Source organism: Petromyzon marinus, chromosome 30 (assembly GCF_048934315.1).
Source record: "Petromyzon marinus isolate PM22_M1 ecotype Great Lakes invasive population chromosome 30, UKy_Petmar_22M1.pri1.0, whole genome shotgun sequence".
Classification (NCBI taxonomy): Eukaryota; Metazoa; Chordata; class Hyperoartia; order Petromyzontiformes; family Petromyzontidae; genus Petromyzon; species Petromyzon marinus.
In genome coordinates, this window is record NC_133696.1 from 2,567,921 (window position 1) to 2,591,328 (window position 23,408).

Here is a 23,408-nt window from a genome sequence, read left to right on the forward strand (position 1 = left end):
GGACCAGCTTGCCCCAAGATTCACACCCAGACAGTCTCACCGCGATCAGCTTGGTGCTCTGTCCCTCCCGAGCCACCCAGCCGGCACCGTTGGGTGACGTTTTGCCGAGTGTTGTTTATGTGCTGTTGTTGCTTTGTGCTGGGATTTCCACTCCGCCCCCCACCCCCACTGTGTAATTAGTGTTTTTGCTGCCGAATGCTTTTCATTGGTTTCTCTTTCCTCACTGTTGTTGTTTTGTGGCCTCGTTTTCTGCATTGGGATTTTTTTGTTACGCACCGTGGCCGTTTTCACTGCTCCGGCCGTTTCACTGTTTGCTGTGGCAGCGTTATCGGATGAGGCCGTTTGTGCTCTATCGTGTACAGGTTGCAGCGTGCATTCTGCTGTGTTCTGTACGTTTTCCGTACTTGACGCCGCACACTCTGCCCCGCTGCGTTGGCAGACGTCGCGAACGGTATTGATTTTGGCCGGCACCTCGCGCTTGTGTAACATGACATGGGCGCGGGCGGTTCCGCCCGACTCCTCTGTGTATATTGTTGATGCGTTTTGTGCTGGGGACAAGGATATTTAAGCCTTGTTAAGCTTATTCTGGCTCTGGTCACGGGCTCAACTCTGTCGCTGTGACCTCGGTGCAATATTGTAGAGTCGTAATAAAGCCAGGGATGTTTCGGGTGTAGTTGAATGAAGGAACTGGCCTTGTTGTTGTTGCCTGTCCTTTATTTGACTTGACGATGTTCAAGTCATGTTTCAAATGCATATCAACTTAATCGGGAAAAATGTTCGGTGTAAAATGTATATCAAGTTAAACGCACACATTAGTATATTGCGCAACTTTAACAAGGAGTGATAATAGGTTTTTCCCCTTTTTTCTGGCAACAAAACAGGTGTTAAGATGTTAAAACACCAAACTGAAACCTTTTAGAAGGAATCATGTCTGCATTAACCACATATACTAGTGGTCAGAATGCAAACAAGGAGTGTTTAGCAAATTGTCTTAACTTTTGGTTGGGTCAAATGTCCTTGTCCTGAACACGGAAATGATGAACAGCAATAACAGAACTGAGCCAGTATTCTCACTTGACGGCAAAACGAGTTACATTGATACAGAGATGGAGGGAGACACCAACAGAAATGATAAATATATGCTGACATTGAGGATCATAGCTACGTATATTGTACATGTTCACCTGGTGGTTGTGGCCAATTTATTAAGGTCAAACCCAGAGAGCTAATTCCATCGGGAAAATGAATATAGGTGAATAAAAACGGTTTAGGAAAATGCAATAAATAAAAACACGTACAGCTTTTTATTTTGCGATATATAACCAGGTGAGAGCTTGGCAAGATGACAAGTCTCTTGTGATGAAACCTATGTTTTATAAAGTGGGAAAACGTGCACATTTTGTCTAAAAACTACCTTTAAATATGTACATGATGTAACACTGCAAAAAAACAAAGGAATGTGTAGGTTCTAAGGGTAGTGGTGTGTCGCCCTCTGTTTGCGGATAGTTACCGCACGTCGTGCAGCGTGACGTCCTAGATTTCACTCTGCACGGCTGGAGGCTTCATGGAGTCTCATTGCTAGAGAGACTTGATGTTTCTCATCAGGAAACTGAAGAAGCTCCCAGCATGTGTTGTGAAACGTCAGACGTGACGCTGAACGGCGTGCTGTACAACCCCCCAAAATGCTTCGGAGAGCAACAGTAAAACTGCAAGATGATACAAAAAGAATAGGCTTTACCCTTTCCGGCAATCATACACAAGTCTGGTGTAGGCCAATAAGTTCCAAGGGCGATGCATACATTATTAAAGCATACTTTATCAGTTTTACCTACGATTAGCACGGTTGGCCACGTACGGTGCGAAATAATTTCAACATACAGGAATCAAATAAGTTTTGATCCAATGTTTTACCACAAGCATTTATGGTTAATACAGACTTTGACGCCTTGCAATAGGTGTCTGTTTGGTGTTTGAACATCTTAACACCTCCTGTATCATTTCCGGAAAGGTTCAACCCTATTTTTTCATCGTCTTGATGGCGGCAAAAAATGGTCTCGTCGTCGATAGTAAAACTCCAAGCGTGGTTTCTAAAAGGGCAGTCCCCGGTGCCGCGTTTTGTGCAGTCACTTGCCCAAGCTGCCGGCCCTGCTGTCGAGCGACAACGTGAACATGCGCATCGCTGCCGGGGAGGCCATCGCCCTGCTGTTCGAGCTGGCGCATGAGGCGGACGCGGTAAGCAATGAATCTGAAGTAATATATCTGAGCTGGTCCTGCCCACCACCCACCCCCCACCCCTCATATCCGCACCACCCCCACTTCGACAACCCACACCGACCAACGTGGTGAGGTGAAGTATAAAAGCTAAAACTAAGCGTTTTTTTTTTTTACAACGTAAGGCCCATTGAGCTATGTAGTTATTTTTCAGAAGCGACCTGGCCACAAGTGATAGCCCAACGAAGTGGCTTGTCACGTGGACATTTAAAGCAGCAGCCAAATATTCTATAAACGCGTGATGTTGATTCTAACTGTGGAGGGAAAAAACTGGAGGACCCGGAGACAAATCCACGCGACCACGCAAACTCCAAATATACAGCAGGCGTCGCGGTCGGGATCGAACCCACGCCCTCCTGTATACCAGGCGAGGTAGTTAACATCTCGCCACTGTGGCACCCAATTGTGGTCAAACAATCCCCCTGTACCAGGGCTCGGCAACTTGCATCTCCGGAGCCGCACGCGGCTCTTTCGTGGACCGCTTCGCGACGTTATTTATTAAGGACCACCGTCTCGTATTCACGTGCATGGCGGCTCGTGAAAAATTGGGTTCCTTTTTATTCACTGATTGCGAAAAAAAATGGCTCGTTATTCTGTGTTGCCGACCCATGGCCTAGCGAGACGCCCGCATCGCACGCAACGTCGGCTCCCACCGGTGGAATATCGTCCCAGTCGACTCTCCTTGGAGTTTTATCATCCTAATACAGATAGGGAATTATGACAGTCACTGACGAATTTAATAAATGCTTATGTTGATGCAGAATGGCTAAAAAGCGCAAGAATTTAGTGCAAATATGTCAATCTTTATTTAAAACTAGATACATCTCAACTTTTTGTTAATTTATGCCCGCAAAATACTACAACCTGAAGGTTTTATGCTTTTACTAATAGAGCAATTTCAGCTTAAATATCTAAATGTCTTTCAGTATCATGTTAAACACTTCATAATATTTGGTCCCCAAAATAAGTGAATAAAGTCCCCCTTGGAGTGTGACGAGAGCCAATAGAAAGCCCCCTCCCTACCGGTGTCGGTACGTACGCAGACCGAGTCTCAGCGTGTCGGCAGGGCATTTGTGAGATCTGCTTACAGCCGTCCTCCTCGGGGTCGTGAATTGGGGGGGGCAGGTTGAAGCGCAAAGTGCCTTGATGTATGACTCTATTATTCTCTTGTGTCTTCTCCCTATGATGTGCGGCTTTTGGGGGGGGGGGGGGGCGGCCACTGACCCGCGGGACCACTGCAGGACTTCCAGTACGTGGGGGTGGAGGAGCTGTGCGACAAACTCAAGGACCTGGCCACCGACGGCAACAAATCCCGCGCCAAGACCGACCGCCGCAAGCAGCGCGCCATCTTCCGCGACGTCCTCAAGGCCGTCGAGGTGCCGTATTTTTTTTTACCGCCGTCGTGTTAAACCGAATTTGTGGACACTTGAGTCGTCGTTTTTTTCACGCTGCCGTACGGTTTGAGTTTTGTGCCCTCCGATGCATCTTTTGCGCCGTGCGACCGAGCCGCCCCAGGGCTGTGGCGAGCCAGTCCCCGGCGCAGCTCGGCGTCAGGTTGTTTTTCGACTGCGGGAGCCGAGAGCTGTGCCGCTGACGTTACGTGCAATGAACAAGTCCTTCGCCCCGTCCCCTGGCCCTGTTTGCCCCCCCTCCTCGGCCAGATTCAGATGTTCCTGTGAAGCCAGCGGAGCCAGCGGATCATAGTTTTTGTTCCGGCTTGGCACAGCAAATAGCTCGGTGAAAAAAACACCCATACCGTGAGCAGCCCCGGCCGTGCTGGCTCGGCTCAGATGTGGGATGACGATCACGATTACAATATATATTTTTAAGTTGACAAAGGACGTAAGGGAGCCTTTTGGCAATCGCTGCTAGATGAGGGCCTCTTCTAACTTGCTGTTTTAAACTAAACCGAATTGAAGAAACTTGTAGATAAAGAGGAAATTCAGCAGCCAGCATGAAATGAAAAAAAAATGCACAGTTGCCTTCAATGGCAAACCATAGCCGGAATCCCAGCATTCTTTGCATGCCGGGATGACATCACCATCCTTGCACATGTTTAGTACACAGCTTTGTGATAGCCATCGGCTAAAAATATCCAAAGGCCTAAACTAAGCGTGATCTCACAAAGCAGCAGCAGAGCAATGATGGCTGTACTTGAGTGATGATCCCTAATTATAATAATGGAACCAGCATACAGTTGCCTTGCTATCATTTTAGCTTAAATATAAAAAAGCTAAAATCGTAGCAGCCTCGAGTTGACGGGGTGGGGGGGGGGTCATCGTGAGGATGTGGGATGTGTGCATAATGTGCACCAGATGGTTGATGTCACCTTGCTATTCAAGATTACATGTATATTATCATTTCAATAGCTTGTTTCATTTGAGATGTATAGTTTCAGACAGGCCTTTCTCAGAATTGCATAATTGTTCCAACCACCATATGACCCGTACGTAAAAGAGAAACTGCACGCATTTTTTGGGGGCGGGCGGGGGGGGGGTGTGGGATTTTTTTTTATTTCCTGGAGACAGACCGGCCTGACACGCGCGCGCCCTCCCTTGTCTGCTCTCGGAGCTTTTGTTTACTCGCAATCGAATACCACACACACCCTTCTTCTTCTTCCGTTGCGTTCTTGCCAAGAGGGTCGTTGTTATTGATGCGCTCGAAAAGATAGCAGGTAAAATATTTGCCTTGAAGCTTGCTAGCTGGGTAGCTCGCTCAGTTGGCCACTTTGTTCCCCCGCCCCCATAACCATTGGCTAGTGGGCGAGTCCAATTGGCATGAGGGTTGGCATCGTAGTTTGTGTTGGACCCCCCACACCCTCCTCCCCATGCCCACTGTCCATCCCTGTAGGAATGAGCATCTCGTGGTAATGCGAGTGGTGTTCAGCGACTGTGTGGGGGGGCGGGGGAGGCGAGAGTTGAGTGTGCCGCTGTTAAATATAGACAGCCTCTGTGCCCTGGAACGCGGTTTATAAGCAGGCTCTTATAATAATGGACAGTGGCTTGTGCAGTCGGAGCCGGCATTCCTGGAGTGAGTACCTGCTTGCCGTTGGCTAGACGCGCGTGCGCGTCGCGTTCTCCAGATGAATGCGGTGCCGTGGATTAAAGGGGATTGCGGTTGCACGTGCCACTGGTACTGGCTGCGTGCCCTGCGTGACCTTGACTTGGTGGGCAACAAAAAATGTCAACCACGTCTCTTGTAACGCGTGCGAGCGTGTGCGTTTCAGAGCGGTACCATTATTTCAGGGTTGTAAACTCGAGTCGTAGCGCGTCCGTTAAACTTGGCCGACTGCAGCAGCTGCTGCTGGTCGGGTGACTCGAGCGGTCGGAGCGCTGAGCCTGCACCGCTGAGAATTCTGGGTTCGAATTTGGGTTTCAGCAGTGCCGAATTAATCTGGGTCTCCGAATGGATTCTTTTTCTCCTGCCATTGAATTATATATTTCTGCAATTGGAGTAAATCGGAGGTGGGAAAGACCAAAATGTTATAATAATAAAAAACACTCAACTTGGTTGACTGGAGAGTTCGAGTCTGTATCATGACAGCTATGATTGATGCATTACTCTTTTAGATAATATAGTTTTGTGGGGGTTTTTATTGGGTTATGTTAAGGTTAACCTTTGATGGCATGTATTGTCCTGGTCTCTGTGTATCCTGAGCACCACCTAGTGGTCCATCCGTCCACTCCAGTGGATACAGCCAAGCAAATGGCTCGGATGAACCAGTGATGCAAGGAATTAATGCATGGCAGTAGAATATCATTGACGTGGGTTGTTGATTCCACTTGTTTAATGTCATTGTCATTTTACAGTCTTAAATATTGTCAGTCTCTGGCGATAGAAACGCGGATTTTGTTTATGTGTATGCACTCTTGTGATCTGATGGCACAGTAGCGAAGATACGCGGCTCGCAAACAGAAGGTAACGGGTTCAAGTCCTGGTTAATGCTTGACTCAGCCCTTCATCTCTGCGGAGTTCAGATGTTTTGACATTTACAATTATATGTGTTGGAGTGGTGGTGCAGTGGTTAGCGCGTTGCCATTTGAACCCGGTGACCTGAGTTCGGTTCTGGGACATGGCTAGCATCAGTGTTGATCAATTTACAGCCCTTTGCCAGTCCACTGCTGGACAAAAGCTTTTGCAGATTGCGTCGGTTATTGGGGTTATTTGACCACACTTCGCCAAGCTGGTCAGTACGGGTTGATGAAGGAATGAACCAGTGCTGGTTATCACCATATTGTTAATTATTAATTATCATACGTATTTATATATTTCCACTTTTTTATATCCCAGGCAATCATTGTGTGGAAAAACAATTTTTAAAACGCATAACAGATAATTGGTCAAAAAAAAATACTCACAATAGGTATTCATAACTTGTAGATGAACTTACCCCTACCATAAGCACATGGAATTTCCACCACTGGCATAGGACTGTAAATAGGAGATTATGGTGAGCCCACGTATGACCGATTTACAACTGAATATATGAACGGATGTACGTGTTTTCTGCGGGGTGCGGCCATTGCAGTGCAGCGATGGTGCAGTGGGTTTCGCGCTGCACTGTGAACACCACGGCTACGGAGGTTGCATTTCCAGCCACAGTTCACGTCGGTGGAGAGTTACATATTACTCTCTTCACCAGCCCCCCTCCCCCCCCACGTTAACCAGCGCGGTGAAGTATGACCAAACAACTCCCGATTTATCCAACATGGTGTGAGACCTTCACACCAGCAGTATATTGAAAGAGGGACGACTTTATATATCATTCAGTGACAGAACATGAGATTGTTGTACGGTCCCTGCACATAATGGGCGGCACTCCTCCGCCGATTAGCTGTGAGTGCTCATGTGAAACATACACGGCGGCTCCACTGTACCGGGGAGGGTGGGGGATTGGTGGGTGGGGGGGGGCAGGGCATTGCGTCAATGTGGACGAGTGTCACGCTGGGACACGCCGCTTGCGTAACCAGAGTTCACCGGCGCTGCTCGGCAGCTCCATTTCCAGTGTCCTTTACAAAGGTTAAGCAATATGGCTGTACTGCCGCACATTCGTATTCATTTTCGCCCACCCGTGCACCATCACCCCCATCCGCTTTCCCCCCCCCATCCCCCACCACGTCTTTTGTGGAATCTGAAAAATGATCGCGGCGAGTGCACTAGGGCAGCGTTTGTGGTGCAATGAAGCCACGAGCCTGCAGAGTGCATGATGTTTACTGTTAGGGGCCTCCTCGGGCCACAGCCGTGGTTCCCCGGTGGCTGTGGCTGAATGCACTTTTTAAGATAAATCAATAGGTCATTCGTTGCCCTTCAGCCCAACCCTTGTCTGTTGGCAGTGCTGGTGGAAGATATAAGCCATGCCGAGTTGCTGCTCGCTTCCTGCGCCCTCCCCCGCTGAAACAAAGAGAAATGCTTTTGAAGGTTTATTGGATTAACAACAAAAAAAAACCGGTTGTGTATCTTAACACCGTCGCTTCTTCTTCCCCTTGCTGAAGGCAAAATGTGTTTCGTTTTGACCCTTTCGCCGTAGCTTGCGTTTGTATCATTAATGTAGAACGTGCAACAGTCTCAAAACTCCCAAACTGGTCTCCACACTCGGCGCCACTGCCGCCCACTGTCAGCCAGCAAGGGGCCCGTTTCCCCGTCGGTCACTTGGCAAGCCTCCTTATGTTGTTGGCTTTCCATTTGTTGCGTTGCCCAGGAGGGCGAGGCACCGTCGGAGACGATACGCTTCGGGCCGGAGTGCATCTACGTGGACAGCTGGCTGAGGAAGCGCACGTACGACGCGTTCAAGGACGCGCTGGGCTCGGGGGTCCGGCTGCACCTCCAGGTGTGTGCGTGCGTGTGTGTGTATGCACGTTGAACTTCTTTCGCACCGCGCACAGCCAACCGTGCTAATGGGAGGTGCGGGGGAAGAACAGCAACAAACTAAACACAACAACAAGCAGTTCTAAAGAAATGAGTTTTCAATATACATTTAAAAGTGCACAGCTCCAGTCGCTTCCTAATGACGGAAGGAAGAGCGTTCCAGACGGCCGCAGAAGGGCATCACAAAGCGTGCGATGCGATGACTGTCTTTGTTGGATGACTAGCCAAAAGCCGCTGTGAGGATGACTGGAGCTAATATAATGGTTTATGCTACATGACAAGATCAGCCAGCGCTATTGCGGTTCATTTGTGGCAAGAAATTGTGTGTAATGAGTGCTACCTTATAAGCTCGCTCACTCCCGCCCTGTTGTACAATTATTAAATGAAGGAAAGTGCCTTTTAAACAAGGCTATCATGCGGGCTGGGTGACTGTTCCCAGGTCTTCATGAACGGCTCTCAATTGCTGTGCATGTGTGTGGGGGCGTACAACGCACGCCATCGACCACCAAAAAACGATCGTCCTCTAGTTCAATTACAAGCCAAAACCGTTGTGAAGGAATTTAATTAAAATTGTCATGTGTTGTGTGTTTTTTTTGTTTGTTTTCTGCCGAGCCTTGTTAAATATATACATTTTTGTCCAGGAGAATGAACTGCTGCGGGACATCTTTGAGCTGGGACCTCCTCTGCTGCTGGACCCGTCGATGTTGAAGACCACGAAAATCTCTCGCTTCGAGCGCGTGAGTTTGCGCGCTCTCTTCCAGCACAGTGCCGCGCAGAGGGGAGCAGAGATTTGCGAAAGCACCCCAGTCCGACCGTTGCATCTGGCTTGCACACTATGCACGCCCATTTATGGTCACAGTCGAGAGTATTGCCAGCATGTAAGGGATTGCCCTTGGCCGAATACTTGCAAAGCGCCCCCCCCTCCTGCCGTCCTGAGCTGTGGGTTAATTAGAGCCAAAACTTCCGCTCGACACGTGAGTGGTGGTTGGTTAGTGGTTGTTCATATAAATTATTTACATAAGGGTACCATAAAAAAACCCCACTCTTAGACTCTGTTGAAAAAGCGATTTCAAGACTCAATGGCTTGTCACTTTTGTTATAAATAAAGGATTTATTCCAGCGCGAGCGTGGCTTTTAATGGCAATTCATTTTTCCCTTTTCCCTACCGCCCACCCCGCCTCCCCCTCGCCAGCACATGTTCAACTCCGCGACGTTCAAGGCGCGCACGAAGGCGCGCAGCAAGATGCGGGACAAGCGAGCGGACGTCGTCTGAGAGGCGCGGGAGGTGTTCATTTTATTTTATATAAATAAATAAAAAACCTTCACCTGCGCCGCACCGCTGCCACGGCCGCGTGTGGACGTGACGACGGTGCGACGGCGGCACGTTTTTGCATGCGCAGGGGCTTTGGGCTGTCCCACTCGCTGTCTCTTGGTCTCGCGGTAAAAAAAAAAAAATAGAAAAAAAGTCATCGCAAGCAGTGCACTCGATTGGGGTTCCACACTTGGCGTCTTTCTTAACGGGCAATTAGACAAGACGCTTGTTCCGTTTTAAGTCGCTGTGAAGTGCGTTTTGCCCTCCCCCTCCCCCGCCACCTCAAGATGTTCTCATTGTTTAACGGTATCGACAAGTAGCTGTGTGATCTTTATAAATTATTATCGCTCGGACCAGCCAGTGTTATACTGCGTTGAAGGTTCCTCGCAGCGTTCGGGTCGATGGTTTGAACCACCGCGAACGACGGGAGGCGGCCCCCCCCTTGTCAGCTGTTGAAATGAATGCTGTCGTGAACGAGGCATAGGCGGGGGACCGCGTGCTACTCTGGGGGCAACTTAGTTGGCACGTTGTTTTGTTGGCTTGGGGGGGGGGGGTGCTGCCCCTTGATGCTCGAGCATAAAGGGACGATATTTGGGAATCGTCGACAGAGTGCCGTACGTTTGGCGTTGCGTCTACCGGATTCTGATAAATGTGGGCATTGTGATGAATGCAGTAAAATCCCGTTATAACGACTCCCAATGAAAATAATTTCGGTGAAGGCAAATTTTATTTTGGGTACCTTGTGTAAATTTCGTACTGTAACAACTTTGTTTTTTGTGTTGTAATAACAACAAGCTACCCATTGCAGCAGGGCTACAGAATAACCGATGTGTAAACACCCGACTATTTGGGGTCGTTAAACATCCTGTGGTAATGACAGTTTGTCTTTCACTCTGTTGTTTCATTGTGTAAAAAAAAATGCAGATAAAAGTAGATTTTCTAACCACCTTTCCAGCCATATCTGTCGTCATAACACGATTTTACTTGAATATTAGATTTAAGCAGCTTTTTAGGGTGTGATTGCTACCCGGTTTATTGATTATTTTCTGAGCAACACCAAAAATAAATTCCCCTCTTTAAACAGCGTAAGTTCTTTAGCGAGCGTGTGATTCTAGCGTAATCTTGATGGGGCCTTTATGAGAATGGTGCTCTGCACACGACAATGCTTTTGCAACAATGTGCTGCTTTACTATCTCACAAAAAACACAATCGTGAGTGTTAAAAACATGGGAAAAACTTTTAAAATGCAATTATGAACCGTGGAATTTGATCGCCTCGCAAGGGGTGATTATAGTCTCTTTGATTCGCCTCGATGTTCGTTTTCTAATCGTCCGGCAACCCCCCTGGGGTTGTCACCGTTCAGTCACGTGGGACACTTTCAATGCACATTGTTGCCACTGAGAGAACGAGCGAATACATGCCTGCTTTTTTTATGTAAGAATTTTTGCTTCCATCACTTGACGTAATTTTTACATGCTGTAAGGAGTGACATTAAGCTACGTTGAGTGTAATTACATTTAAAAACCGAAAGCGTGAATATTCTAATGTTAAGAGAACAGGTTATGTTTTTGAAAATAATATTTATTATATCAGATCAATAAAATTGTTCCATTGTTACCGCATCTTTGTGTTGGAAACGTTTTACCATAAGCTCCAGCGCAGAGCAAAATAAACGTAGCTTTTAGATTCAAATCGATCCACGTGGTACTGCTGTTAGTATTTTAAAACAATGCACAAATGTGTGTGTGTGTGTTCACAGTTTAGTGTCGTGGTTAGCGCGCTGTGCTATGAACCCGGCGACCGAGTTTGATTCCCGCTCACGGCCAACACCAGTGTTGATTATCTGAACCGGTCCTGGGCCTCCCCTAGGTCGACTCAGCCTCAAATGAGTACCTGGTGTGATGATTCAACATTGCCACTAGGGAGACAAAGGCAGCATGGCGTAGGCCCCTACTGCCTTATGTGCCATGCCGGCCTTCAGAGGTGCAACTCGCTAACAACACTTGCTCCAAGTCTGTTAAGCCTATACGTGGGGTATTTGTCTTTAGTTAGTTTGTGTATGCGGGACCTTGTCCTGTGCTAGTCATTGAGGTGGCAATTGTTTTGCTTTGAGTCACACCTCATGGGCTGCAGTGTTAGCTACGCGTGCCCTGCGAGCTGTCCTGAGTGTTTGAACAGCCTCGTGCATGCACAAAGTCAACAATCATGATTCCTTGGTTAGCTTAAAATCTGTGTAAACATTTGGCAAAACTCGCCATAAACTGCAATAGTGGACGACGTTAAAGACCCTGCGGCATATTTCGTAAGAGTGGACCTGTGAACTGGTGTCGGTTCATATCTAAAATGTAAAATCTAGGTTAAGTGGAATGACGTACTCGTGACTGAAATGCGAGGATGGAGATTTCAGGTATGAGTTGATATACAATGACATTTGGGTGGAAACGGATGCAGTTCTCAATCCAAGCCTTTCACCAACAGCCACCAGCAACAATTTGAATGTATATCGCGCCTAAATGCAATAGCATCTCGAGACGCTGCCAAAAAATAAATGCATGAGAGTGGGTTGAGTCATGGCAGGGAGCCGTGAGGGAGGTAGAGGAGGGGGGGCATCACCTCGACACGGCCTGGAATCGAGCAACCGGTGCCCAGCACCAAATAACAATGAACCCCAAGGGCCGCTGGGGAAGTCAGCGTAACGCATCGCCAGCGATCCCCAGGTCATCCTTTGGAGGCTGGAGCCCTTTAATGGAAATCCGAATGTGATAATGAAAAGCAACATGCCTGCCATGACTTAATGAAAAAAAACGTTTTCATTCGGTACACATTACCTGCTACGATGTGGAGCAGAAACATTGGCTGACATTGCACCGAGAGAATGAGCAGCGTATGGGTAAGGTAAAGATTTCAAATCGGTGATAGACACATTGCCTTAAGGAAAATTCGCGGCATTGGGCAGGACGGGTCAGGACTGTAAGGGATGACGGCATACGGACAAGCTGGTGGTGGAAAGGCAACCGAAGGAGACATCGCGCTGGAGAGAGTCACTACCGCAGAGATGGAGTGATGAGACCAGTTAATGTGCAGGAGTGAGGTAGATTGTGGCATCGCAGGCCCGTTAGTAATGGTAATGGTGTGGGGAGGCCTTAAACAAGAGGTGAATAGACAAGGTTTGAGCATGATGATTTCTAAACCTGACCTTTTAATTTACAGTTGTATTTCCCGAGCAAACATTTAATCTCATTAAGAACCGCACGTAGATTTACCTGGTAAAGCCCACTGAGCTATATGGCTATTTTTTTAGAAGCGACCTGTCCACAAATGATAGCTCAACAGAGTGGCTTATCGTGCGGAAATTTATAGCAGCCAAATACAACAAACGCATGTTTCTAAATATGGAGGGAAAAACCGGAGGAACCGGAAAAAAATCCACGGGGAGAGAGAGACGCAAACTACAAATATACAAGCGTCAGGGGAGGGCTCAAACCCACGACCTCCTGAACACCAGGCCGAGGGTGTTAACATCTCGCCACAATGAGTTTGTTCGGCTCTTCCATAGTTGTCCTGGTTGCAGGGTAGAGGACATTGAGGGATGTTCGAGACCCTGTGACATTTCAATGCCAAGCCACTTCCTGCCTGCATCATAGCCCAACCTCTGAACATTTGTCAACAATGACTAATTTATAAAAAATGTGTGCCGATTTTTTCCAAGCACCAATGTGGTTTTGTTCAGCGAAGTCATCGGCTGTGTGAGTGTGTGTGTAGTCACAGTGGGGAGCGGTAGAGTAGCGGTTAGCACGCTGCGCTATGAACCCGACTACCCAAGTTCGATTCCCACTCACGGGCAATCGGTCCTGGGCCTCCGCTAGGTCGACTCAGCCCCAAATGAGTACCTGATGTGTGTAAACATCGCCACTATGGAGACAAAGGCGACTGGGCGTGGTGCTGGCCACCCACCCCCTCGTGTACCGTTTTTGCTTTCATAGGTGCTCGCTAACAGCACTTGCCCCAACAGTCTGTTAAGGCTATACGGGGGATCTTTGTCTCGTCTGTGTAGTCACAGCAACGCTTCGTTCCTGTGACTACCAGTCCAGGTCCCGTAAGTTGTGAACTGAAACCCTCACCACTGGTTTAAAAAAACCCACCGCATCGGATTCACGTTTCAGGAAAGGGGATATTTAGACCGCAGTGGATAATCTTTTTTTTGCTGGTGACATTTAAGCAGTTGAAGTTTAATTCCAGAAAGCAATGATGTCAGCCTTAGGGCATTTTTTTCCCCGATTCAAAATCCATTTCAAATTTATTGTATTTGACACCGCCACACAGTGTCTTACGTCTAATGATGCCATGCCAGTTAATTTATGTCGGGCCCTGTATGCCACGGGCATGTTTGTAAATGTCCACGTGGAACCCCATTGTCAATCCACGGCTGGATGAGGGCCTCCCCACGCCGTGATGGGTCGTGGGGGTTAGTTGACCACACTGTTTCGTGCTGGTTGGTGAAGGTGAGCGGTATAGAGAGCACAGAAGTACAGGACAACAACGGGGTTTTTGCGCCCCGATCTCGTTAAGACCTCAGAAGCTAAGCAGCCCTGCGGCTGGATAGTGCTTTTTGAATGGGCGACCGCCGTGCATGAGAGGTGTTATAAGCTGCGTGGTGCCACGTTGTGGGAGGCAGAGTACAGTGCAGCAAAATCCGTTGTTCTTCTATGCTCCCGTGTCGTTACGCCTAATCTTCTCCAACCCACACTCCCCAGCGTGGTGAAGTATGGTCAACCCCCCACCCCCACCTCGTAGCCCATGCCCTGCAGGCCGTGGGGTGGCCCTAATCTTGCAGTGGATTGAGACGACGGCGGCTGTACGCGTGCGTCTATTAATACCGGGGGCGCGCATCGGAGCCCATGACTGGGTGAATGTTAAAAACCAGACAAGTTTCAGAACGGGGTCCGAGGAGAGTCGGCACAGCATCGCCACGCTGCGTGTGCCACCTGTGTCCGGCCTTCCTAGCTGCTGCTGCTGCTGCTCGCTAACAGCACTTGCCCCAACAGTCTGGTACAGGCTACACGAGGGATCTTTGTCTTTGTTTGCCACCTGTGTCAGAGTTACGAAGCGGTTGGCCAATCATCTCCTCGTGGTCACAATTCGTGTTCTGCCGGGCAGAGCGTGGGGGTTTATTTTTCTTCTGCGCCACGACTATTTAGAATCAACGTCACGCGTTTCGTGGAGTATTTTAGCTGCAATATATTTCCACGCGATAAGCCACTTCGTTGAGCTATCGTTTGTGATGGCCAAGTCGCTCCTGAACAAAGAGCTACGTAGCTAAGTTGGGGCCTTACCTGGTCAAATTAAGTAGTTTTCAGTGTAGCATATAGTAGCATGTAACCAACTGGTGCAACTGCTTGCTCGGGTTTGGACCCTCCTTAATTCTTTCCAAGACATTATACATCGCCTGGGTTTTGTCAGTCGCACAATAATAATAATGCCCAACTTAAGAGAATGAATTCAACATGTACTTCTCACCTCCTGCACGTCAACGGAATTCGAACCACGAGGTTCTGAGATCAGCAGCAGCAGCCAGCCAAGTGCGGCCTTCCTGGACTGATGCTTTGGTCAAATAGAATGTGCGCGCGTCCTTTTAAATAATGTTAACACGTAGTCGGCTTTCGCGACCGATATTATCCATAATATAGATTTTTGCGGGTGATATCACGTAAATATGAAACGTGTCGTTAAACCCGCCACCACCCGACACAGCCGGGTGGTTTGTCACGTAAACAAAACGTGCCAAATTCATTACAAGTTCAGCACACCGGTGTGTTGGAGAGTAAACCCACAACATTTACAATACGAGCACGACGTTTTGCCAGTAATTACAACCAGTCTCATCAGGCGACAGCCAGAGTTGTGGAGAAATCCTCCAGTTTCGGTCTTAAACCACTTGCTAGACTTTTTGGCAGGCGATGACTCAATGACCAGATTGCATTAAAATCTTTCAAATATGCGTTCGCTGCCTGCACATAGAACGCCTAAAGTTATTGTGAACAGATGCACCAACATGAGTTATTGCAGTGCCAGCGTTATTGGTTCTGCTGCTATGGGAAAGCGGTGGAGCGAGAATGGGTGGTTAATAGCTATATATGTATATACCGTTTAATCACCATCATTTTCATCGGCCATGGTGAATCCACTTCTGAATGAAGGACTGCCCAAGCCGTCGCGGACATCGTAAATGTGTCTTCATGAATATCGGGTAAATGCCTCAACTAACTACATGTATTGTTGGCAGTCATTCTCGGATGACAGTGCCATCTTTGTACAAAGACAGTGCCGTTCAGTTTATTTATTTCAGCACGCGGAAAAGATGCGTACAGTTTTTTTTATATATATCGTTTTAATTCGCAGCTTTGTTGAACGACGGCCTTCCAACTTCTGCGTTGATTGATTGTTTGACCATACTTCACCACGCCTGTCAGGCCGGGCAGGTTCGTGAATTGGTGAGGCCCAGGAACAGATTCAGATTATCGCTCGTGACTCAAACTGTATTCGCCATGACCGGGAAACGAACTGAGGTCAGCAGGTTGCTATTTTTCAGCAGCGTCTTGCCAAGTTTTTCGCGGTAGCGGGAGAGGGGGGCGATGGTCACTATTTATAATTCCAATCGTTTCACTTGGGGCTGTGAAGTCGTCACCACACATCGGCATAATTCCTGTGAATGACGTCACGGCATCTTTCACGTCCACTCTATGTGTGTACGTTGAACTTTTTTCGCACCGTGCCAATTTGGAGGTGCGGAGGAAGGACAACAAGCTAAACACAAACAGCAGTTGCAAAGAAATGAGTTTTCAATCTTCACTGTGAGTAAAGTAAGCGGTGCATAGTAGCAGTAGCACCAGTGGTATGTTTCCGGTTCATACACACAACCGCAGTATTAAGCAGGGCGGCCGATGGCCCACGAGCCGCGAACCTCTGCAACAAGCGGCGAGCGCACTATCCACGATTGATTTCGATGGTTTTGCTGCAATACATTTCCACGTGATAAGACACTTTGTCGAGTCATAATGTTTTGGCCTGGTCGCTTCTGAAAAAACAAGCTAATGGCTCAGTGGGCTTCACCTGGTAAGATTTTTTTAAAAGTTTAGTTTCCTTTTTATATATATTTTTAAAGTGATTTGTTTACTTCTATACTCTGCACTCCTTTCGTGTTTATGTATTGTTTGTCGTTGTAAAGTTCTGACCCCGCGCCCCTACTGGACATCTGTGAAAAATAGCTTTATAGCTCATCGGATTCCTCCAGCGTAAATAAAGATTCTGATTCTGAAAAAAAAAGCGGCCGCGTCTTCACCACGGCGAATCGCAGCGCGCGCGAACACACAAAGACAAAGATCACCCCCCGCATAGCCTTAACAGACTGTTGGGGCAAGTGCTGTTAGCGAGTAGCACCTGTGAAGATTGTGTCCACCGCGCGTCGTGCGTAATGAGGTTCACTCCAATCCAGGTGCGAGCCAGCCGTATACAACACCAGCCCCCTGCTCCCTCGCGCGCTCCGTGCGCTCTCCTCGGTCGCTCGGTTCGGGGTTTTGTTCCCCACCCCGCACCCTCCCTCCCCCCCAGTTGTTCTCTCTTTCCCCGGGAGCAGGAGCAGCGAAGCGCGGCTAAGTGGCTTGGCTCTCCAACACACAAGCGGTGTGCTTTACTAGTGACGAATTGGCACGCTCTGTTCACGTGACAAACCTTACTAGTTTGCTGTGTCGGGTGGTGGCGGGTTTAACGACACGTTTATATATTTACGCGATCTAACCCAAAACAACCTCTACTATGGATGATATTGGTTCGCGAAAGCCTGCTACTACGTGTTAAACTGATTGAGCGAGTAACGTAACGGTGACACGTGCTGGCATAAGGTACGGCGATCGTGACTGAGTTGCTGATGAACAGTTATAATGATATTCTTGGTTCTTTCGGTAAAGTCACGTAGAAGGGAAACAATAAAAAAAATATATAAAATAATAAAATTCTCACGACGTATCGAGTGCAACACAAGCAGCAATCATCATCAGCTGTGAAAAACACAGCAAGAAAGTGTTTAAAAAGTGGCGGTTTTTATTTTATTGTTTTATATTTTTATTATTTTATTGTTTTTCTTCTACAGTGAGGAAAAAAAAGTATTTGATCTCCTGCTGATTTTGTACGTTTGCCCACTGACAAATAAATGATCAGTCTATAATTTTAATGGTAGGTTTATTTGAACATTGAGAGACAGAATAACAACAAAAAAAATCCATAAAAACGCATGTCAAAAATGTTATAAATTGATTTGCATTTTAATGAGGGAAATAAGTATTTGACCCCCTCTCAATCAGAAAGATTTCTCGCTCCCAGGTGTCTTTTATACAGGTAACGAGCTGAGATTAGGAGCACACTCTTAAAGGGAGTGCTCCTAATCTCAGCTTGTTACCTGTATAAAAGACGCCTGTCCATAGAAGCAATCAATCAATAAATCAGATTACAAACTCTCCACCATGGCCAAGACCAAAGAGCTCTCCAAGGATGTCAGGGACAATATTGTAGACCTACACAAGGCTGGAATGGGCTACAAGACCATTGCCAAGCAGCTTGGTGAGAAGATGACAACAGTTGGTGCGATTTTTCGCAGATGGAAGAAACACAAAAGAACTGTCAATCTCCCTCGACCTGGGGCTCCATGCAAGATCTCACCTCGTGGACTTGCAAAGATCATGAGAACGGTGAGGAATCATCTCAGAACTACACGGGAGGATCTTATCAAAGATCTCAAGGCAGCTGGGACGATAGTCACGAAGAAAACAATTGGTAACACACTACGCCATGAAGGACTGAAATCCTGCAGCGCCCGCAAGGTCCCCCTGCTCAAGAAAGCACATATACATTCCCGTCTGAAGTTTGCCATTGAACATCTGAATGATTCAGAGGACAACTGAGTGAAAGTGTTGTGGTCAGATGAGACCAAAATGGAGCTCTTTGGCATCAACTCAACTCGCCGTGTTTGGAGGAGGAGGAATGCTGCCTATGACCCCAACAACACCATCCCCACCGTCAAACATGGAGGTGGAATCATTATGCTTTGGGGGTGTTTTTCTGCTAAGGGGACAGGACAACTTCACCGCATCAAAGGGACGATGGACGGGGCCATGTACCGTCAAATCTTGGGTGAAAACCTCCTTCCCTCAGCCAGGGCATTGAAAATGGGTCGTGGATGGGTATTCCAGCATGACAATGACCCAAAACACACGGCCAAGGTAACAAAGGAGTGACTCAAAAAGAAGCACATTAAGGTCCTGGAGTGGCCTAGCCAGTCTCCAGACCTTAATCCCATTGAAAATCTGTGGAGGGAGCTGAAGGGTCGAGTTGCCAAACGTCAGCCTCGAAACCTTAATGACTTGGAGAAGATCTGCAAAGAGGAGTGGGACAAAATCTCTCCTGAGATGTGTGCAAACCTGGTGGCCAACTACAAGAAACGTCTGACCTCTGTGATTGCCAACAAGGGTTTTGGCACCAAGTACTAAGTCATGTTTAGCAGAGGGGTCAAATACTTATTTCCCTCATTAAAATGCAAATCAATTCATAACATTTTTGACATGCGTTTTTCTGGATTTTTTGTATTATTCTCTCACTGTTCAAATAAACCTACCATTAAAATTATAGACTGATCATTTCTTTGTCAGTGGGCAAACGTACAAAATCAGCAGGGGATCAAATACTTTTTTCCCTCACTGTACGTGACTTTACCGAAAGAACCAAGAATATGAATCCCTGCAGTCACGAAAGCTTTCAATCAAAAGTTGTAATGATGCACAGGCGAGGGCTATCTGATGGATGTGTAAATTCAAAGTTGCGATCCAGAAGAGCAACAGAGATTCCATTTGGTACAGATATAGTGGAGTATGTGTTTACAGCTAGCAACATCTAAAATTATATCTATTATAGCCCCCTCCGATGGAAAAAAATACATCTCGGAAGGTCAGCCTTAGGTTATATACATTGCCTCAAAACAAAGCAGAAACAACGAGATACAGTATGACCTCCAGCATCGGTGAGTCGAGTAATTTGCCTTGCATAGCGTGTATCGTTAAGGATGAAAAACAGGGTGGAATTATTCAAAGCCTGCTAATTGATTCATCTCCTGGTGATTGAAATTTGCATTTCAGTTATGCCCCTGATTCAAGTATCGAATCTTACGAAAGAAAACGCGTCGACTGGGAGCAACAGTTTCATGAACTCGCTAACTGCAACGCGCGCGCTTGGGAAAGTGTCGGTCCTGTGGCAGGCAGCACCGTGAGCTCAATAATCCAGATAATATGAGAATCCATGCACTGTTATACTCGTGTTGCGGGCACGCGCGCTCGTGCGTGCCCGCGCATTAAGCGTCACAGCTGTTGTTGGCTTGATTGAATTTTGAAAGGCAGCAGGGGTTTGTGAATAGATGGAGGAGTCGCGTGCGTGGTGAGCACAGCAGAGGCTGCCCGCTCGCTGTGGAGTTCAATCTGGCCGGGTGTCTTGGGCCCTGACTCTGGACATCTGTGAAAAGAGTTTTATAGCTCGTCGGATTCCTCGTGCGTGTGGAACGTGGGAGTTGGTGGCAGGCGGGCGAGGGAGGGGGGGGGGGGTGGTGAGTTAAAAGGAGCACCACGGTGGCTAGGAGATGTTAACTACCTTGCCTGGTAGGCAGGAGGCCGTGGTTCGATCCCGATCCCTTCCATTTGGTACAGATATATTTGGAGTTTGCGGTGTCTCTCTCCCTTTGGCCGAGTGGATTTTCCCCCGGGTCCTCCGGGTTTTCCCTCCACATTTAGAATCGACACGCGTTTAGAGTATTTGGCTGCTATAAATTTCCACGTGATAAGCCACTTCGCTGGGCTATCATTTGTGACCAGGTCGCTTCTGAAAAAAAAACTATATAGCTCAGTGGGCCTTACCTGGTAAAATAAAATAAAACATTTAGTTAATGTTTTAAAAAAAAATCACATTGACATCACAGCCTGCGACCACCAAGTCACCCTGAACGCGCCCAATCGCGTCGTCTTCTCGGAAGCGAAAGCGACGGTGGGCCCAAAGCCGGGACATGGTGGCCCAGGAAGTGGCAGTGATGAGTGTCACCTCACTCCCCCTCCCCACCAAACTCTCCCTAGCAGCCGTGCTGGGTTGTCTCTGGTTCCGTCCGCACGCGAGAGGCCAAGCAGTCGTTCGTGGAATTTGCCCGAACATTCCGATTGCACGACTCTGTTGTGAAAGGTGTCTAGAGACGCGGTCGGTGAGTCTGTCATGGGTAAATAATTGGCACGGTCTACACCAAAATCACTCATTTTTAGAGGTTGGGGGGGGGGCGTCACTTTCTGGCAAGAACAGCGTTATGGCAGCGTGACAGCAGTACATCAAGTAGGTTGCACCGTGGCCTTGAATTCTCCGCTTTTGACAAGTAGAAGTACAATTATCTCCCAAAAAACGCATCTTTGTGATATTCTTGAAAACTCCCCTGGGTAAACAAATACGATAATAATGTTACAAGGTTATTTCTCATTTGGGGTATAGCGGTAACGCTGTGGTTAGCTCACTACGAATCCGGCAATCTGAGTTCAATTCCCCGTTTAGGCTCACATCACTGTCAGGTGATATCTGAACCGATTCTGAACAAACCCCCTAATTCCATTAAAATCAACACGGACCTTTTTCAAACCGCTGGGACTGTGCCAGCCAAGGCAGGCCGATCTGTGGTTGCTCCACTACGCAATCGTTCTGAACTCTGGCCCAGATATGGAAGACCCTGGCAGCAGCCGTCGTTAATAGCCTTGGATTTCTCGCGCCCTTAAGTGTGCAGAACGGCACGTGCTGTGTGAAATAATATGAGATTCTGGGTAATAAATAATTGAACCCAACTCATCATTTTGAATCCCCGAACACGTACAAATATAATTGTAGTCCATTGGCTTCCGGGCTCACGTTAGACAGTGGCATTTGTTTAAGTAAATGTTAATCTGGACCGGTTTCCAGCTTCTGGCTGGCATAAAGTGGTCAGGCCTGCTCAACAAATCCTGCAGGTGTACCCGCTGTTCTTGGTACAGACTGTTGGGGCAAGTGCTGTTAGCGAGTAGCATCTATGAAGGCCGGCATGGCACACGAGGGGGTGGGTGGCCAACAGCACGTCCGGTCGCCTTTGTCTCCCCAGTGTTTACACACCGCACAGGTACTCGTTTTAGGCTGAGTCGACCTAGGTGAGGCACAGGACCAATTAGGGTAATCGTCACCGGTGTTGGTGGCCGTGAGCGGGAATCGGAACTGCGCTTGCCGGGTTTCGTAGCGCAGCGCAGCGCTTACCGCTACACTACCGCACCCCACATTCTTCACACACACACAACCTCACACACACACAACCCACCACCACACACACACACAACCCACCACCACACACACACACAACCCACCACCACACACACACACAACCCACCACACACACACAACCCACCACACAAACACAACCACTACACACACAAAACCCACCACACACACACACACAAAACCCACCACACACACACACACAACCACCACACACACACACACAACCACCACACACACACAACCATCACACACACACAACCACCACACACATACAACCACCACACACATACAACCACCACACACACACAACCACCACACACACACACCCAACCACCACACACACACACACAAAACCCACCACACACACACACAACCACCACACACAACCACCACACACACACAACCCACCACATCTCAATAGACTTTCTGATCTTCTTGTGTCTCCCCTTCTCAGTGCAAGCGTCTTCCGCACACAACCGTGGCCACACCCTGGGAGATGCTCGGTGAGGAATTGCGCCCTGGCTAAAACCACTTCACCCACGTGTCCTGCCCCGACGAGTTATCCCCCCCCCTCACCTCGGCTCTCTTCCTTTCTTATCCTCAATCGATGAGCCGGTCGCACCCGCCTGCAATTCCCCGTGGCGACTTGATCATCCCCTCCGATCCGTCTCCTCCATCAGACTGCACGAGCGACGCGAGGCGTCTCACGTGGAAGTGAGCTCACGAGCCCGCGCGCGGTGAAATATGGTCAAATAACCATCCAACCACCACACACACACCACCACCACCACACACAACAACTGCAATTCGCCACTAAGTGGCGGTGACGTCACCACGACGATTGTGCCAGGCCAGGTGCACCTAGAGGCCACGTGAAGTGTCGAACGCCCGCTGGAAGGTCACGGGGCAGACCCAAGTGCCACGGGTCGACTGACTGACATGACACACACAATTCTAGATTTAAAGCTTTCGTGACTGCTAGGATCCATACTCTTTGGTTCTATTGGGTAAAGTCACGGAGGTGAAAATAAAATAACAAAAAATCACGACGTTTCGGCCACAACACAAGCGGCCTTCATCAGGTGACAGTCTCGTCCCTTCACCTGATGAAGGCAGCTTGTGTTGTGGCCGAAACGTCGTGATTTTTTGTTATTTTATTTTCACCTACGTGACTTTACCCAATAGTACCAAAGAGTATGACACACACACATCACCACACACACACACATCACCACACACACACACATCACCACACACACACACACATCACCACACACACACACATCACCACACACACACACACCACCACCACACACACACCAAAGATCAAAGATCCCCCATATAGCCTTTACAGACTGTAGGGGCAAGTACTGTTAGCGAGCACCTATGAAGGCCGGAACGGTACACGAGGGGGTGGGTGGCCAGCACCACGCCCGACCGCCAATCCCTAGTGGCAATGTTTACACACCGCACCAGGTACTCATTTGAGGCTGAGCCGACCTAGGGGAGGCCCGGGACCGGTTCAGATAATCGTCACTGGTGTTGGCCGTGAGCGGGAATCGAACCCGGGTCGCCAGGTTCATAGCGCAGCGCG

At 48.2% G+C, this 23,408-nt stretch overlaps 1 protein-coding gene and 1 long non-coding RNA gene across 2 annotated transcripts in view; one reads left to right on the forward strand and one right to left on the reverse strand.

The window, feature by feature from the left end:
- LOC116947451 (interferon-related developmental regulator 1-like) overlaps nucleotides 1-11,144 on the forward strand; it is a 27,456-nt gene extending 16,312 nt beyond the window's left edge. The window contains exons 8-12 of the mRNA XM_032963207.2: nucleotides 2,124-2,232; nucleotides 3,513-3,647; nucleotides 7,970-8,098; nucleotides 8,778-8,873; nucleotides 9,329-11,144. Coding sequence (XP_032819098.1) covers nucleotides 2,124-2,232; nucleotides 3,513-3,647; nucleotides 7,970-8,098; nucleotides 8,778-8,873; nucleotides 9,329-9,409 — 550 coding nt within the window. The 3' untranslated portion in view covers nucleotides 9,410-11,144. The remainder of the gene's footprint in view (nucleotides 1-2,123; nucleotides 2,233-3,512; nucleotides 3,648-7,969; nucleotides 8,099-8,777; nucleotides 8,874-9,328) is intronic.
- Nucleotides 8,009-23,408, reverse strand: part of LOC142929368 (uncharacterized) — a 21,726-nt gene continuing 6,326 nt past the window's right edge. The window contains exon 2 of the long non-coding RNA XR_012945662.1: nucleotides 8,009-8,162. This is a non-coding gene — a long non-coding RNA (uncharacterized LOC142929368). The remainder of the gene's footprint in view (nucleotides 8,163-23,408) is intronic.